Source organism: Cydia splendana, chromosome 23 (assembly GCF_910591565.1).
Source record: "Cydia splendana chromosome 23, ilCydSple1.2, whole genome shotgun sequence".
NCBI classification, from domain to species: Eukaryota; Metazoa; Arthropoda; class Insecta; order Lepidoptera; family Tortricidae; genus Cydia; species Cydia splendana.
In genome coordinates this window covers 3,929,826-3,949,623 of record NC_085982.1, presented here as the reverse complement: position 1 = coordinate 3,949,623, position 19,798 = coordinate 3,929,826, and the positions used below count along the sequence as shown (strand labels likewise).

Sequence of the window (19,798 nt, the reverse complement as noted above, 5' to 3'; positions counted from 1 at the left end):
CATTGCTCTATCAGTATAAAATATTGAAATGGGGAATAAGTTATGGCAAAAAAATCAATTTTTGGTATAAGCTTTTATCGCTGAATGTATTTTTCTTTCCACAGCCAATTATTATTGTATTAGATTCATCGAGACAATTCTAATATACCCAAACACAATTAGTTAGGGTTTATTGCGATAAAGTTCCCATGGCCACCTCCTGTCTCCATCATCAGATCAAGTCCATGTTATCACAATGTTGCATTATCATCCGATTTGCATACTTAATTACGTACTTACACAAAATTTCAACTGAATCGGAAATCGAAAAGTGGGTCAAATTCAGCTACCAAGATTTGACCCACACTAACTAACAAGGCAAGTTAAATAAAAGTTTGGAAAAACGATATTAATTTATCCTAAGTCCGAGAATACCTACTGGTTGACATATTTCGTAACTACATTTTACTTCTGTATTGTTTAAAACATAAAATTATGGCATGGCAAGCATCATTATGTCAATTGTCCCATCATAGGAGGTATGCAGTTTTACAGCTCCTATAATGGGATTGGGCCAAATACCACTATTTTTTTACATCTGTGGAGTCACAACATAGTGTGTTGTATACCTTATCTCATGGTAAATGCAATTAACAAAACACATTCTAGTTTTCATCAAGTATTCATTAATTAAAATTTAATAAATTAACTCACCTCTCTTAGCGAAGTTGTTAAGAATTTTTAGTGATATTTTTTTCAGTGGCACGACAACTTTTGGGTTGACGCACATTTCTTAAAAAATAACCGAATTTAATAAAAATTCAAACGTAATCAGCTCTAGGACTCTTATTTATGATAAAAATATATCCAGTGTTTATAAACTACTTTTACATACTTATTTTAGAGGAATTGTGTTTTTTTGTCCCATTACTGGTTCCGTGTCCATTATAGGGTATACTACTATAACTATCGCGTTAACCGAAGACAATATTACATATACTATTTTTAAAGAAGCTCGTTACCATGTCACCTGATTATACTCCTTATCTGACAGTACGTATCCACTTCCAAAAGTCCGACTAAAATTAGAAAAAAAAATATTATTCATTTCAAATAAAAGTTTTACACAAATTAAGTCAATTTATTTTACATCACTATGACGATTCCATAAAGTATTTATTATTCTTGCACAGTTGTTCGTCTTACCGGTCTTACCCCATTACACCTCACCTCATAACGTTTAACCCTTTCAACGCTTTACATCATAAACAAAAAAACGTCACTCACACGCCCATGTCTCGGGCGCAAGCGAGCTAATGTAAACCTTACTTGAAAGTGTTTAGGTTAATTTTACAGCGTCCGCCATAACACCTATAGTTGTCCCTGGCGCTATGGGCACAACTATAGTCCGACATAAAATAGAGTTAGACCGAGAAAAGTCTGCAACGATTTTGATAGTCCACGCAGTGTAAAAGTGTTATTTTAAACGTCAAACTTCTATGAAATTATGAATGACGTATAAATAACACTTGCACTGCGGGGGCTAACAAAATCGCTGCAGACTTTTCGTGGTCTAACTTTAGTAGAAATTAAACAAAAATTCTATACTAAATTGTTGTTATTATTAGAGTCTGTGCGGAAAGAGAAGAGTCGTAGAATGTATGGGCTCCCCTAAATTTCACGACTCTTCTCTTACCGCACAGACTTTAGGCATTTTACGTCAAAAATGTGATAGTTACGTAGGAAGTGGCGCCCTCAATAATTTTCTACAGTTTCTTGTCGGACTATAGTTACGACGCCTTTAGGTGTTCTTACCGTTCAAAAGGTTAACAGTCAAGACTTAAAAAAAATTCAAGCCTCATCGCCTCAGTCTATGTCCTATTTAATAGATTTTTCACAAGAAAAAATACATAAAGATGAGATCAAAGGGTGGTCATTTTTACCGTATTTAATATGTAAGTGTGCCCTATAAAAGGTTAAATTGGCAACAACACTTACCGATACAATACTGACCAAGTCAGCTACGAACTGTAACCAAACACATTACGATACAAGTGCGTAAACTAGGATAGTCGCAACGAGTGCCGATAAATTAATACAAGACAAGAGGTAGTGTTTTAAATCGACACGAGTTGCGAGAAAGACAAAGATTAATGGGCCTAAACTACGAGTATATACCTACACCGTGTTTTTTTTCCGTTAATTTCAAGGGTGCATTCCTGAACTTAAATCAAGTAACTTTCTCAAAGACACCGATATTCTAATTAACTCCATTTCGGAGATAAACAATAATTTATTTTTTTCCTATAAGGCCTCTACAAGCGTGTACACTTGCCTTAGGGGCGGTTTACATATTGATTAGTGTTTAGAATGAGTTCACACATTTCCTACTAAACTTAAGGCGCGGTGTGTAGTAAAATGCGCTTTTTTGTCACCATATTTACAGACTTTTACAAGGATTTCATGCATTATTTTCTAGTATGTATAACTTCAGTCCTTGAACTACGTTATTGCTTGTCAGAAACACGACGGCTCATTATTTTCTCGATAGAATCTTAAGTTGAAAACATGCCTAACACTGTCTTTATTTCCTTATGTTAGAAGTACTACGACGAAAATGTATATGAAACTTACTTCAGTCGATAGCTTTTAAGTAAATCTTCATTATTGCTTGTCCTTTTATCGATACGTTAATTTTTTCATTCATCATTTGATGAATTCAACATTTTGCCTACTAAATTACATCCTACGCGGCAATACCTTGCGCCCATTCCTCACGCCAGTACGCCCGTGACCACTGTCAGCGTCGGACCTATGCTAGTTTAGCGGACGTTTCATAAAATGGGTAATCACAGTATAAATATGCAAATATGTTATACACACAATGTTTTTCAACATACTTGCGAAGAAAAGCAAAATAATTCTTAAATACGGTGACATTTCAGACATTCGTCCGTCATATTGTCATTTTATAGCAAGTTGGGCAGCAAAGGCACACACCCATCTAACCAATCCGGAATTCAGTCACGATTGATAAATTGTGTAAACATATTTTAAAAGGCTATAAAATTAATCAAATTGAATAATTTTTAAACATAGATATACAGGATTCAAATATTTTAGACTGGTCATATTTTTCATAAAATCGATTTCAATTGGCAAATCGTATTACTTTTTGGCAACCGGGTTTTTTAACCTAATTAGACCCCGCTGAATCCGAATTTGCTGGTTGCTTGATCGAATTCTTGACCGGAAGTGAGATATTTGATATTAAAGGACCCTTTTTTTAGTTTTTCGTAAATAACTCTTAAACGGTGGCGCATAGCAAAAAATATTCTATAACATAAGTAATCTGCATAAAATTGCCTACAAGAAAGATTTAGTACAATTTTTTGCTAGGATCAATATTCAAAGAGATATTAACGCGGGAAATTCAATTATAATCAATTCTAAGGTCCCCTTTTTTAGATTTTCGTAAATAACTCGTAAACGGTGGCCAATATCAAAAAATGTTATAAAACGTTAATAATCTACACAAAATGTTGTACCAAAAAGATTCAGTACACTTTTCGCAGGGATCAATATTCAAAAAGATAATAAAGAAGGAAAGTTAATTATAATAAATTCTAAGGTTCATTGTTTGTATGTTTTCGTTAATAATTTGAAAAGTATGACTCATTGCATCTTATACATAAATAATAAACATAAAATTTCCTACTAAACATGTAGAACTTTTCGCTAGGATCAATATTAAAAAAGACAAAGCAGCGGGTAAGTTAATTATAATCAACTTTAAAGTCCCTTTTTAGTTTTTTGTAAATAACTCGTAAACGGTGTCCCATAGCAAAATAGGTTTTAATTAATAAATAATTTACATAAAATTTTCTCCAAAAACATCTTGAACTTTTTTTCTCTAAGATCAAATTTAAAACGATATTAAAGGAAGAAAGTTAATTACAATCAGTTCACAGGTCACTTTTTTTTTAGTTTTTCGTAAATAACTCGTAAACGGTGGCCCGTTGCAAAAAAAATATTATACATAAATATTGAACATAAAATTGTCCACAAAAAAGGTTCTTTACACTTTTGCGCTACGATCAATATTTAAAGAGGTATTAAAGGGGGTAAGTTAATTAGAATCAATTTCCAGGTCCCTATTTTTAGGTTTTCGTAAATGATTCGTAAAATAAGGCTCATAGCAAAATAAGTTCTTAATGTTCTTGTAAATAAATAATCGGCATACAATTTTCTACGAAAAACATAACACTTTTCTCTAGGATCAATATTTAAAACGACGAAACGTTTTCTTAAATCAACTTTTTATATCTTTGTTAACTTTAACAACCCTAAAGTATTGATCGTAACGTAAAAATAAAAAGACCCAAATTTGTAGGAAATTTTATGTTAAAACTTTTGTTATTGTTTTGTACCTATGCGATTCGTACAGATATTCGAGATATGAGCAAAAATATGAAAAAGGTACCTTCACCCCCCTCCCCCCTACACCCTCAGCACACCCGCTAAGCCCGAGGACATTAAGTATGGTTATCTGGACACCACAAGGTATAACTGTGCCAATTTTCAAAATTATACGAATTATTTCCGCAGATTTTTTTTATTTTCTTGAGCTATTAACTAACTCGAATGTCGAAGTAGAAGTGTTTTTTGTCATTACAATCTTTAAATGCTTGACTTTTACTCGTCAATTAAAAATTAGAAAAATAGTAAGTAATTACAGTTAGAGTTATAAATTGTTATAATTATTTTTGTGAAGATAGCTAAATTATCTTAGCTTTGCTAGTATTCTTCCTTATTTTCACTACCTACTTGCCCGAAATTGACTGCTAGAGTTAGACCAAGTCTGCAACGATTTTGATAGCATAGGCAGTGCAAGTGTTATACATAATTTCATAGAAGTTTGACGTTTAAAATAACACTTGCACTGCGTGTGCAATCAAAATCGTTGCAGACTTTTCTTGGTCTAGCTCTATTACATTTTTAATGTCTATTAGTAAGAACTATTATTTGTCTCATAATAATTTGGTATCATTTGATTAGATTCTCAGTTTGTCGCGGTATACACTCATATTGTATATATAATTAATAATTATTTACACTCACCGTCTTACCTACCATTTTTAATTTCATTAAGTACTCATCAAAATTCGAATTTGCTAATAAATCTTATTCAATATTAATTGCCGGAAAAAATCCCGGAACTGACAATTCAGAATACCGATGTCGTCAGAATAAGGACGTAGACGTGCTGCGCGGGAATGGTGCGGTGCGCCGCGCGGGGCGCCCGCCTGCCCGTTCTACCACGCGTCTGCTTCACCCCCTTGAAAACGTAAAACTCGAGTATAAGAGCGCCTTAAGTACAATCTCGGTCGATCGATGTTCGAAATGACATTGAGATGTCACAGATTTCAATTGTTTGGTTGAGTTAAATGTAATGCCCGTGTTACAACAACGCTATATGCTACATTTAATTACTTTTTAAACATATTTTTCTTTTTTCAAAGCAAATTTTTTTTTTTTAATTAACTATGCCATTTAGTTCTCTTAAACGTACTTAACCATACCCCAAAGTTAACGGAGTTCAATAAAAACACGGTGTATACCTACAAAAGAAATGTCATCTAGAAACATCGTACCTACAAGTTTAACAGCCAAACTAGGTGGCGCTGTACAGCCAGTGTTATATAAATGTGTCTGTCCTACGCCATCACATCAGCTGTCGAATTAGAAGCGCAAATTCGTTTTAGACTTACACATCTTAAACTAGGTAGAGTCTGGCTAGCCAAAAATTGTTGACAGATATTTCGTTGTTGTATCACCAATTGTCTATGATTTAAAAAAGTCAGTTGTCAATTTATGTCATTCATTCAAATTGTTTGCGGTTTATAAGGGGTTTATTTTAAATAATATTAATAATGTCTATACTGAGTGAGGTTCGCAAACTATTATTTAAGCTCGTAAATAATTACGACAATGTTTGACGACCGGTCTGGCCTAGTGGATAGTGACCCTGCCTGCGAAGCCGATGGTCCTGGGTTCGAATCCCAGTAAGGGCATTTATTTGTGTGATGAACACTAATATTTGTTCCTGAGTCATGGCTGTTTTCTATGTATATAAGTATGTATTTATCTATATAAGTATGTATATCGTCGCTTAGCACCCATAGTACAAGCTTTGCTTAGTTTGGGGCTAGGTTGATCTGTGTAAGATGTCCCCTAATATTTATATTATATTATATTTATATTATATTTATATTATAATGTGCGAAGTCGACGTGTAGCGTTGTATAACGAAAAACTACAATGTTTACAACTCCTAAACAAATGTAAACAAATTAGGAGGTTGGTGCTCTATAAATATTTTGATACTTAGCATTTAGTATATTTGGCATAGTACTTATGTATTTTTGATGGTGATGGATTAACATTACGGTATTATCGAGCTATGTCTTATTTACACTACATTTCATTTTTCGCCTTGTTACAATGGTATATGGTGAGAAAGTGTCAACATATGTGTTTATCGTTGACTGTATTTTACATAGTGGTAGAAATTATGCGAGCTGACTTTGAGTGCACGTCAATGTATTTAACTTACATCCTTAGGTACCTTACGTGTGCACAGAAAATCAAAAATATTTTCTAGTATCAAAACTATAATTCCTACTACACAAAGTGTGACCAGCCCAAGATTTTTTGAATTTCCCGCCAAACATTTGTGTAATATTTCAGTAGCCAGACTCTATAATATCAATTAATAATTTAATATTCAACTGTAGGTATTTAATGAAAAAAAACTTAACACAATACATTTATCGTCCATTGTATTTGGTCCGGGAACACACAAATATTCCGAAATATATTTTTCCGACTTTCATAACCTCTATTTTCATAATCACGATTTTTTATACGTCCGAAATATCGAAATCACGACTTTGAAAACCACGAAAGAAGAAAATCACGACTGCGCTATTTCCGAATACTTAAAATCCGATTGTCATATGAACGAAAGCTTAAAGTTCCGATTATTAAAAAATCCGATTTTTTTTTTCCGAATTTGTCTATTCCGAAAAATCATTGACCGATCGGAAATAAACTAATTCGGAATTCAGAAATTCGATCTTTTGTAAACTCGGAATAATGAAATTCGTGATTTTCAAAAGGGAAGTAATTAAATGGTCAGCCGTTTTTAAAATTGATCTGCAAAAAAAAATGCATTTAAATCATTTGGACATGCTAGAACTGCTACCTTTACAGAAACCAACTGCTACTAGAAAAGTGGGTTAGGATAGAACTGCAACCTTCACAGAAGCCAACTGCTACTAGAAAAGTGGCTTAGGTTAGAACTGCGACCTTCACAGAAACCAACTCCTACTAGAAAAATGGGTTAGGTTAGGTTAGAACTGCGACCTTCACAGAAACCAACTGCTACCAGAAAAGTGGGTTAGGTTAGGTTAGAACTGCGTCCTTTACAGAAACCAAGTGCTACTAGGAAAGTGGGTTAGATTAGGTTAGAACTGCTACCTTCACAGAAGCCAACTGCTACTAGAAAAGTAGGTTAGGTTAGAACTGCGACCTTTACAGAAACCAACTGCTACTAGCGAAGTGGGTTAGGTTAGGTTAGAACTGCGACCTTCGCAGAAACCAACTGCTACTAGAAAAGTGGGTTAGGTTAGAACTGCGATCTTTACAGAAACCAACTTCTACTTGAAAAGTGGGTTAGGTGAGGTTAGAACTGCGACCTTCACAGAACCCAACTGCTACTAGAAAAGTGGCTTAAGTTAGAACTGCGATCTTTACGGAAACCAACTGCTACTAGAAAAGTGGGTTAAGTTAGGTTAGAACTGCGACCTTCACAGAAACCATCTCCTACTAGAAAAATGGGTTAGGTTAGGTTAGAACTGCGACCTTCACAGAAGCCAACTGCTACTAGAAAAGTAGGTTAGGTTAACTGCGACCTTTACAGAAAGCAACTGCTACTAGCGAAGTGGGTTAGGTTAGGTTAGAACTACGACCTTCACAGAAACCAACTCCTACTAGAAAAATGGGTTAGGTTAGGTTAGAACTGCGACCTTCACAGAAACCAACTGCTACCAGAAAAGTGGGTTAGGTTAGGTTAGAACTGCGTCCTTTACAGAAACCAAGTGCTACTAGGAAAGTGGGTTAGGTTAGGTTAGAACTGCGACCTTCACAGAAGCCAACTGCTACTAGAAAAGTAGGTTAGGTTAGAACTGCGACCTTTACAGAAACCAACTGCTACTAGCGAAGTGGGTTAGGTTAGGTTAGAACTGCGACCTTCGCAGAAACCAACTGCTACTAGAAAAGTGGGTTAGGTTAGAACTGCGATCTTTACAGAAACCAACTTCTACTTGAAAAGTAGGTTAGGTGAGGTTAGAACTGCGACCTTCACAGAACCCAACTGCTACTAGAAAAGTGGCTTAAGTTAGAACTGCGACCTTTACGGAAACCAACTGCTACTAGAAAAGTGGGTTAAGTTAGGTTAGAACTGCGACCTTCACAGAAACCAACTCCTACTAGAAAAATGGGTTAGGTTAGGTTAACTGCGACCTTCACAGAAAGCAACTGCTACTAGCGAAGTGGGTTAGGTTAGGTTAGAACTGCGACCTTCACAGAAACCAACTCCTACTAGAAAAATGGGTTAGGTTAGGTTAGAACTGCGACCTTCACAGAAACCAACTGCTACCAGAAAAGTGGGTTAGGTTAGGTTAGAACTGCGTCCTTTACAGAAACCAAGTGCTACTAGGAAAGTGGATTAGGTTAGGTTAGAACTGCGACCTTCACAGAAGCCAACTGCTACTAGAAAAGTAGGTTAGGTTAGGTTAGAACTGCGACCTTCACAGAAACCAACTCCTACTAGAAAAATGGGTTAGGTTAGGTTAGAACTGCGACCTTCACAGAAACCAACTGCTACCAGAATAGTGAGTTAGGTTAGGTTAGAACTGCGACCTTTACAGAAACCAACTGCTACTAGAAAAGTGGGTTAGGTTAGAACTGCGACCTTCACAGAAACCAACTGCTACTAGAAAAGTGGGTTAGGTTAGAACTGCGACCTTCACAGAAACCAACTGCTACTAGAAAAGTGGGTTAGGTTAGGTTAGAACTGCGACCTTTACAGAAACCAACTGCTACTAGAAAAGTAGGTGTAGGTTAGGTTAGAACTGCGACCCTCTCTCCCCTAGAAACTTACTGCTTACAGAAAAGTAGGTATAGGTTAGGTTAGAACTGGACCTCTACAGTAAATAACTGTTTTTAAGAAAGTAGGTTTAGGTTACGATAGAACTGCTACCCCCCGTAGAACCGTAGGTACCTTTATTTATTAACAACAAATTCGGAATATCGTTACTCGGAATTTAAAAAATAGGTATCACGTCAAATCGGAATTCAAAATTTCGGAATTATGACAATTCGGAATTCGTGATATCAAAAATCGTAAATGTTAAATTCGGTGTTTCTCCCTATCGGAATTGTTATATTCGGAATTATGTGGTTCGGAATTTAAAAAATCGTCGGTTTTACTATTCGGAAATATAAAACTTCGTGATTTTCATCGTTCGGTAATTACACCAATCGGAATTTTGATGGGGCGAGCATTTAAAAATCGGAATAATAAAATTCGATATTTAAAAATTCGGCATAAAATATTTCAGAATTATGTAGTGTACCCATTTGGTCCATAATAATGTAAAATAAAAACGATTTGGGGATCATTCCTGAAAAATCTCATTCCCTGGCCATGGGCCTGTCCGAAAATTATATAAAATAATACTCATATGCCCGAATTTTATTTGCACGAATTTCATTTGCCCGAATTGTTTGTTTACCATAAAAATGATGTGACATACTCTTTGTTTACCCGATTATTAGATTCCAGAACGTACGAGTGCCATACGTGTTGTTGTCCATATTATTAATTGTAATAATATTATTTAATAGAATATTTAACCTCACCTAACCCACTTTTCCAGTAGTATTTATTTTCTGTAAGGGTCGCAGTTCAAACCTAACCTAACCCATTTTTCTAGTAGCATTTGGTTTCTGTAAGGGTCGCAATTCAAACCTAACCTAACCCACTTTTCTGATAGCATTTATTTTCTGTAAGGGTCGCAGTTCAAACCTAACCTAACCTACTTTTCTAGTAGCGTTTATTTTCTATATGGGTCGCAGTTCAAATTTAACTTAACCCACTTTTCCAGTAGCATTTCTTTTCTGTAAGGGTCGCAGTTCAAACCTAACCTAACCCACTTTTCCAGTAGCATTACTTTTCTGTAAGGGTCGCAGTTCAAACCTAACCTAACCCATTTTTCTAGTAGCATTTGGTTTCTGTAAAAAAATTATATTATGGCTAGTGATAATTATGGCTTACAATGATGATGACAAATGATATTATTGAAATTGATTTTATGGGAAACAAAGTTTCTGGCACGTGACTAATATAGTAAACAATAAGTATTGCATATGTAATTATGGGAAACAATATAATGGCTGTTGACTATTATGGCAAATGAAATTATGACAAATGAAATTCTGGCAAGTGGGTGTATACCGAAGAGTCCGGACGTCCGAGACGTCATTTTCTATTTATTTCTATTTATTTATATATTTATTAACATAAAAATATACAGCTTATACAAGTACAGTGTCCCACAACAGTTTACACGGTTTGACTGTGGGATCGTGTAGTCTCTACTCTCTTATAACAAAATCGTTTACATCTATCATTACTGGTATACACCCACTTGCCAGAATTTCATTTGTCATAATTTCATTTGCCATAATAGTCAACAGCCATTATATTGTTTCCCATAATTACATATGCAATACTTATTGTTTACTATATTAGTCACGTGCCAGAAACTTTGTTTCCCATAAAATCAATTTCAATAATATCATTTGTCATCATCATTGTAAGCCATAATTATCACTAGCCATAATATAATTTTTTTACAGAAACCAAATGCTACTAGAAAAATGGGTTAGGTTAGGTTTGAACTGCGACCCTTACAGAAAAGTAATGCTACTGGAAAAGTGGGTTAGGTTAGGTTTGAACTGCGACCCTTACAGAAAAGAAATGCTACTGGAAAAGTGGGTTAAGTTAAATTTGAACTGCGACCCATATAGAAAATAAACGCTACTAGAAAAGTAGGTTAGGTTAGGTTTGAACTGCGACCCTTACAGAAAATAAATGCTATCAGAAAAGTGGGTTAGGTTAGGTTTGAATTGCGACCCTTACAGAAACCAAATGCTACTAGAAAAATGGGTTAGGTTAGGTTTGAACTGCGACCCTTACAGAAAATAAATACTACTGGAAAAGTGGGTTAGGTGAGGTTAAATATTCTATTAAATAATATTATTACAATTAATAATATGGACAACAACACGTATGGCACTCGTACGTTCTGGCATCTAATAATCGGGTAAACAAAGAGTATGTCACATCATTTTTATGGTAAACAAACAATTCGGGCAAATGAAATTCGTGCAAATAAAATTCGGGCATATGAGTATTATTTTATATAATTTTCGGACAAACAATAGACAACCATCATTACTAATAATGCTCAACAATTACTATACGCGATTTACGAGGTAACTACGCAGCTTTTTACCAAATTTTACTTTATTGGCTTCCTGTCTGATGTCAGAGGGCAGGCTGATGAGTATGTAGGGAACACGGGCGTATTTTGAAATTTCGCGCCCCGGGCCAATACGTTTCGCCGTCCCAGAAGTCAAGGAAGAAAAACAAAATGCAATTCGCCAGGGGCGCCATACGGCCCATATGCCGCCCCTGGCGGATTGGCGCCCCGGGCCATGGCCCGGATGGCCCTAGAGTAAATACACCCCTGGTAGGGAAGGCGTTTATGAAGACATCTATCGCCGTAGTATGACGGCTGGTCGGTGATCACGTGGTGCTTACCATAGAAAACGAAGCGCTGGAAGCTCCGGCCCGACCCTGGCCCGCTCTAACGTGAGTCATCCTTAAGCGTGTAACCCGTGCCAAGTGGAAATTTGCGAATAGGTATAGCCAAGGGAATGAGGTTGTCGAGGAATGACCCTTGAATGCCTTACTATGTAAAACCTACATATTTAGAATAAAATTATGACTTACTTGAATTCCTCTTGCGAATCCAGCTAAATTGAAACCTAATTTTGTCTTTGTCTTTTTTGGTTGTGACTTTATATGTGCTTGATGTAAGGCATGTGTATAAAAGTCTATAAGCTGCTTTTCTTTATTTTGTAATTCCTTTTTACGGCTGCTATCTGTATATTTGACAAATGATAATTTGCTGTGCCTTAGGTTATTGTCGTGTTTGTCCATGTCGTTCTGTAACACAGATATTAACATCATTTGATACAATTTGTTGTATACATATCAACATTATCAACCACAGATATGGCCCTACATTTGATTGGTTTTCGAATGAATTATTACCTATTTATAAGAGCATACAAATATTTGTTTAAATCTGTTTTCTTGCAGAACCGAACTGCAACGGTTGCCTACACATCTCCGAAAACTTTAACACTTTCAGTGCCAAGAACCCGATAGTCGGGTTCATTTTGTATTGAAATTGCGACTCTTGGCACTGAAGTGAGTGAGGCACGAAAGTGTTAAAGCCGATGATTAAAACCCCGAAATTTTCATTTGACCGAACGAAATTAGAAAGGACACGTTTTCTAAAAACCGTTGAATTTTTAGAGAGACCACCAAATCTAACCTAACCCTATGGCTTCTACAGGATGCCCTTTACTAAAGTTTGGATTTTTTTTTTTAAATACGCGTTCGTTCAAATGAAAATTAGGCAAAAAGTAAAACATCGGGCAAACACATTTCGAAGTTGTGACATGCTATTTGTTGCAGTAATTGCATATAGGGCTTACCTTAGGATCGAAGGGGTTGCCTTTGACCCACCCTTGCCAGAGGGCCAAAACATAGAGTAGGAGGGCAGTTCGCATGTCGACGCTAAGCTAGCACCAGCACCTGGCACCTAATATTCAACGAAATTAATCGATTGGGTGCACACAAATTGATTATGCTTAGCGTGCAGCAATTAGATATTCTGTAATTGGTATTGGGATGGAATTTCCTTTCGCACTTCTTAGATTTCAATTCAAAGATTGTTTGATGACTTTACTTCATTTTTGAAATTTTACTAGGTACCTACGTATTTTCAAATAGGGAATTACTGCAATGTTCTGCCGCCAGAGTGCAGAACTAGTTTGTTTAGTAAACCATAGAGTAACTTATACATGCTAGGCCTTAAACAGTTTTTTGACAAGTTTTCACTATGACATTGATGCATCAAGACGGTTTATTTACAGGTGGCCTACCGTGAAACGCGAAAATCGAAATTTCGTTATCTGCTTCTCTATCGATCGATTAGGCAAGAGTGATAGAGAGGCAGAAACCGAACTTTCGTGTTTCGCGGTAGGCCTTGTGATTGCGCTTGTGACGTTTTCCCTATTGTTGTAACTTTGAATCTAGTAAATTACTAGGTATTTCAAAGATTATGTTTTTTATGTAAAACAAACAATGAAAATAAACTTTAACAACAGCGACATCTAGAAAGTCTCGCTACACTGTTTTATCTACTCACGATTGCTCTACTGAAAGTCCAAAATATTGTCTTTGAACTATATTATTCAACGTAAAGAATCAGAGTTACCGCATAATGTTGGGAGCGGGATAGCGCCATCTACATCAACTGTCTAATTCGAATCACGAATATGGAATATTACGCGAAACTATGCGTAGGGGGCGCCAGTACCACTTTCCATCACAATATGGGGGTCTAACGCGAAACAAGAAAAATCGAAATTTCGTTATCTAACTTCTCTATCGCTCTTGCGTATTCGAGCGACAAAGAGGCAGATAACAAAATTTTGATTTTCGCGTTTCCCGGTAGGCCCTTGTTATCAAACTGCCTTGATGCATCAATGTCATATTTTATTGTCTGTGAAAACTTGCCAAAAAACAGTTTTTTAAGGTACAGTATGTATAAGTTACTCTATGGTTTACTAGCTAGCTTAGTGCTGCACTCTGGCGGCAGAACATTGCAGTAATACCCCCCTATTGGTCTTAGATTTTACGTCTCTTCTACATACAAACAACATCTCTTTGGTTTGAATAAACGCATCGAAGATAACGCCCTCTCTCGAGACAGCAGTCAACTCCTAAGTAAATAAGACCGCGTACATTAAATTACCTGCTATGCTACAGACTGAAATAGTTCAAGTAACGGCCGCTAGATGGCTGTCTTTTATTAAACCATTGTCAACCATTATAAAACGAGTAGGGGAGGTGGAGGACCATTGGGCAGTCAGGAGCCTCGGGCACCCCCTTGTGAATCAGGACGATTTACAAGGGGGTGCCCGAGCCTCCCGATTGCCCAATGGTCCACTGCGTCCCCCCTACATCAAAGACAGTGTGTGTTGTGAAAAGATGTCTCCATTCTGCATTCTCCATCCCATATAATAAAATGCAACCGCCTTGGTGATTACCATATATTGTTTATTATATATGCTGCAGATATTACACAAATTATCAAGCACTGCAATTACCACCTATACGCTGATGACGTCCAACTCTACTACTCAGCCAAACCAAATGAGTTTGACGAAGCACTAGTTAAAATAAGCGAAGACCTGGAAAATATCTCCACTTGGGCAGATAATAACGGGTTACTATTGAATCCACTTAAATCAAAGTTTATGATATTGGGATCCAAAGCACAAATATCTAATATTTTAGTCAATGAGCCAAATATATACATAAGGGGATCAATGATCGAACGCGTAGATGAGGCAAGAAACTTGGGGTTAGTGATGGACAGCCAGCTAAGGTTTGAGAAGCATATAGGAGAATTGGTGAAGTCGTGTTTTTATCGCTTGAAGGTTTTGTACCAAGTTCGAAACCTTCTAAGCGAGGAAATACGTAAGTTGCTATGCGAATCGCTGGTTCTCTCTAAGTTAAACTACGGAGACATTGTGTATGGGCCACGACTGTTGGAAAAAACTCACCGTCTTATCCAAAGAGTCCAAAATGCTTGTTTTCGTTTTTGTTGTGCAATTCCGCCGAGAAGACACATTACACCTTACTTGAACAAAGCATCCATATTAAATATGTCCTCTCGTAGACATCTACATCTTGCGAGTCTGCTATTTGGCGTTTTGAATGACAAAAAGCCCATATACTTGTTTAATAAAATACGTATATCTTCTTTTCATAAACGACACGGTACTCGTTCTACCAGACGATGTCTCCTGGAAGCACATCCTCACAAAACCGTTGCTTTTACTGGCTGCTTTCGGTATCTCGCAACCAGGTGTTGGAACAATATTCCTCCTCCTATTCGTGTTATGAAAATTAAGAATAGTTTCAAATTTCACTTCAAAAAATACCTTTTAGAGAAACAAAGTTTGAGAATCCCTCACGGTTACCTGGTTGCTGACTACCGAATCTAGTCTTAGTAATTAAAATAATTAAAATAATAATTTGCTCTAAATCACACTTGACACTACATACATTACATGCTAACCACACTCACACTTCTACATCACAACTATGTGCACACATTTTAAATTGTCATTAGTTAAGTTATTTATTGGTAATTTGGTAAGTAAAATCTTTTCATTATTTCATATTTTTCACTGATTTTATTGGCGTGATCTGGTTCTGGCAGAATATCAGTGCCTCTCCCATAATAGGGTGAAGCGTAATACTAAGCCAGAACCATTTTGTTTTGCTGCGACGCACACAACATTCCTTCTGTGTGAATCAATATTTATACGTATATTTATTTCTTATTCTATTTTTGTAAAAATCTGTCTTACTCTTATTTGTGCTTGTATTTTCTGTTTTTTCTAAATATTGATTGTTTTTTTTTTGTTCTTTTTTCTGTCATTTTTGTATTTGATTATTCTGTGTGTATTGTGGCAAACAAATAAACAGATTATCTATCTATCTATCTATCTACCAAATGGCGTTACTGAATTTGCTCTGTTTGCTGACTATGGCAATTAGATAGATGGCCTTAAGTTTCACATCGAAGCATGTAGGTACTCGTAAATTAAATGCACTCTAAGCTTTCTTTATTTATGATAGGTTATGTTTTGTGGGATCTTTTTCACAGATTCAAAGTCTAAATAAATCACACCAATATTGTAAGATTGAAATAAAACGACAATTTTATTAAAAACACACGTTTGTTTAAAAATGCTACTTAACTACTAATAAATAAAAATAAACTACAAACATGCGAGGTCCTTAAATTAAAATTATTTATACAGAGACACGCAGTTTTACTAAATAAATTATGGTGCTAAATACATTTAAATAATAAATTAAACTATGTATAATGTTAACAGCTTTGAGCATTTTTACTGCCCAATATTTGAATTAATAGCAACTAAATCGATAACTTAATAATTGGAGTTGAACCAAGAGAAGTCTGCAACGATTTTGATGGCACACGCAGTGCAAGTGTTACATGAAACTTCTATGAAATTATGACGTTTAATGAATGAATGAATGAATGAATGAATGTTTCTTTATTCAGGCAATAGACCCATTACATAATTTTAAAATTAAAATAAAATACAATAAATTTAAAAATAAAAGGAAAGAAATGTAAAAATAAATAACTACTAAAAAATTACTAAAAAAAAAAATAAAAAAAACAAAAAAAAAATTAAAATTTAAATGACTGAATTTAAATGACGTTTAAATGACTCTTGCACTGCATGTGCTATCAAAATCGTTGCAGACTTCTATTGGTCTAACTCTAGAACTCTTTTTTAGGGTTCCGTACCCAAAGGGTAAAACGGGACCCTATTACTAAGACTTCGCTGTCCGTCCGTCCGTCCGTCCGTCCGTCCGTCCGTCCGTCCGTCCGTCCGTCTGTCACCAGGCTGTATCTCACGAACCGTGATAGCTAGACAGTTGAAATTTTCACAGATGATGTATTTCTGTTGCCGCTATAACAACAAATACTAAAAACAGAATAAAATAAAGATTTAAATGGGGCTCCCATAGACAAACGTGATTTTTGACCAAAGTTAAGCAACGTCGGGAGTGGTCAGTACTTGGATGGGTGACCGTTTTTTTTGCTTTTTTTTTGTTTTTTTTTTTTGCATTATGGTACGGAACCCTTCGTGCGCGAGTCCGACTCGCACTTGCCCGGTTTTTATTTTCTAATATGTATGTAATAATACGGAATATTACGCGAAACTCGGCGTAGAGGGCGTCACTAGGTCAATCACATGGTCTACCGTGAAACACGACAATCGAAAGTTCGGTTTCTGTCTCTCTATCACTCTTGCATATTCGATCGCTAGAGAGGCAGATAAATAAATTTCGATTTTCGCGTTTCGCGGTAGGCCACCTGTAAACATACCGCCTTGATGCATCAATGTCATAGTGAAAACTTGTCAAAAAGCTGTTTAAGGCTAAGTATGTATAAGTTACTCTGTGGTTTACTAAACAAATTAGTGCTGCACTCTGGCGACAGAACATTGCAGTAATACTGCCTATTAAGAAAATAATAGAGGGAGATATTTAAAGTTAAACTAAGCTGCATATACTTAGCATTGAACAAGTGTGGAAGTGACACCATAAACTTAAAATTACTGTAAAAACATGTCGTTTATTATAAACGTCATGTTTGTGTGCCATTATGGCACTGTCACACTTTGGCACAACAAGGTCAGTGCAAAGTTTTACTATTACTACCCTCTTAAGTTAAATGTCAGTAGGATTTAATGGCTATTAATTCAAATTACTTACAATTTTACTTATAATTAATATTATTTCGCAATGCAAATGTTACTTAATAATATAAGGATTTAATCAAAAATATTCTGTCTGCAGATAAAAAAATGTTATACAAGTGCATAAAGTCTTATTTTTCTGTGCCTTCATTTAAAACTACATTTTTAAATTTGACTTTCTTAGCATGTTATATAATTTTGTACAAGTAATTAGTACGTACACATAATTACATTCTAAAGAAACAGGTTTATTTGAAACTTTAAAACAAGCTTTTTTTGTTACACTTATTATTATTATAAACATTTTTACACGTTTGCTTTTTATTGAACAGTTAAAAAGTTGGTAAGCGGGCGAGGAGTTCAAAATGTTTTAAAAACACACACCTGCTCATACCTAACTCTTATACGAATAATATTGTATGCAGTTCAATTTGAACACCAGACCCGTTGAAATAATTATGTTGCTGACTGTATAAATCTTAATAAATATCTTAAAAGTTTATCACACTTTATATTTTCCAATTATGTTCTTTTTCTAGTTTAAAATTGAACTGGAACAAAAAACGTTTCTTTTTTACATTTTTATTATTCAAGTATTTTATACACATAGTAAAAGGAAGCCATGATTTTCACTTAAATAATTAAAAAACATGAGGAATAAAAGGCAATATGGGTTTTATAAAATTAGCAAATAAAAGTACTTTTTATAATTTGCATTTATTTTGTAATCTCATTTTTATAACCGTAAATGAGTGACCGTACGATTAGCTGGTTTGTTACTGTACACCGTTGTATGGGGACCTTGCACTTTGAGACTATGCGCTGAAACTTGGCACAGTTGATTCTTAGCTGGTCATGAGCAGATACAGACCGGGAGACCTCGAGAGCCACGTCTCATTTAGTGGGGGGGAGGGGGAAAAGTTCGACGCTGCCGCGCTTCACTTGGAGCAATATTTCTCTAAAACTATACCTATTAGGGCATGTAATATATCATTTTCGGATAAATTAAGGATGAGGAATCTAGTTTTGGAACAAAAACAATGCACTTTCTAACAAAAAAAAAGCATAAAGTAGAAAAGACTAAAAAACGTATTTTTGATTTTTTCATAATTACCAATTTTTTTTTAAAGTGTAGCAGGAATCTGGAAACAAAAAATACAATCGTAAAGCTACACTTATTACGTTTAAGAAAATATATAGTTTATTATACAAAACTGTTGATAAATGGGACATAAAAAATAATATTAAGCGTGGGTCAGAGTGATCTCAATACAAAATATTATGAATGTGGGAAAGTTACCTATAATTTGTTCTACAATCGTTTATTTTTCTTGTTTTTCGTAAATAACTCGTAAACGGTAGCCCACAGCAAAAACATATCTTTTACGTAAATAATCTGTTTCAGATTTCTTATAAAATAAGTGCTACTTTTTTTCGCTACCATCAATATTAAAAAAGATATTGAAGGGAGAAAATAAATACTTAGGTCCCCTTTTTTAGTCATTCGTAAATAACTCGTAAACGATGGCCAATAGCAAAAAAAATTTTAGTACAGGAATAATTTACATAAAATTTCCTACAAAAAAGGTAATTCAAACTTTTTCGCTAGAATCAATATTAAAAACGATATTAAAGAGAGATAATAAATTCTAAGGTCCCCTTTTTAAATATTGATCCTAGCGAAAAAGTTTGAATAACCTTTTTTGTAGGAAATTTTATGCTAATTATTCATGTACTAAAATTTTTTTTGCTATTGGCGATCGTTTACGAGTTATTTACGAATGACTAAAAAAGGGGACCTAAGTATTTATTTTCTCCCTTCAATATTTTTTTTTATATTGATGGTAGCGATAAAAAGTAGCACTTATTTTATAAGAAATCTGAAACAGATTATTTACGTAACAGATATTTTTTTGCTGTGGGCTACCGTTCACGAGTTATTTACGAAAAACAAGAAAAATAAACGATTGTAGAACAAATTATAGGTAACTTTCCCACATTCATAATATTTTGT

At 35.1% G+C, this 19,798-nt stretch overlaps 1 protein-coding gene and 1 long non-coding RNA gene across 3 annotated transcripts in view; both read right to left on the bottom strand.

The window, feature by feature from the left end:
* Positions 1-13,062, bottom strand: part of LOC134801873 (uncharacterized) — a 399,153-nt gene extending 386,091 nt beyond the window's left edge. The window contains exons 1-4 of one of the 2 annotated variants that reach the window (XR_010145725.1): positions 12,898-13,062; positions 12,125-12,340; positions 1,978-2,007; positions 954-1,058 (exon numbers count right to left, since the gene is read on the bottom strand). Coding sequence is in view for 1 of the 2 variants with exons in the window: in XM_063774525.1 (XP_063630595.1) it covers positions 1,023-1,058; positions 1,978-2,007; positions 12,125-12,340; positions 12,898-12,972 (357 nt within the window). In the remaining variant the exon portion in view is untranslated. Of the gene's footprint in view, positions 1-942; positions 1,059-1,977; positions 2,008-12,124; positions 12,341-12,897 lie in introns of those variants that run through there. The other variant, XM_063774525.1, reaches the window with a different exon arrangement.
* LOC134801905 (uncharacterized) overlaps positions 1-19,798 on the bottom strand; it is a 537,245-nt gene that overhangs the window by 292,168 nt on the left and 225,279 nt on the right. The gene's annotated exons all lie outside the window — the stretch shown is intronic.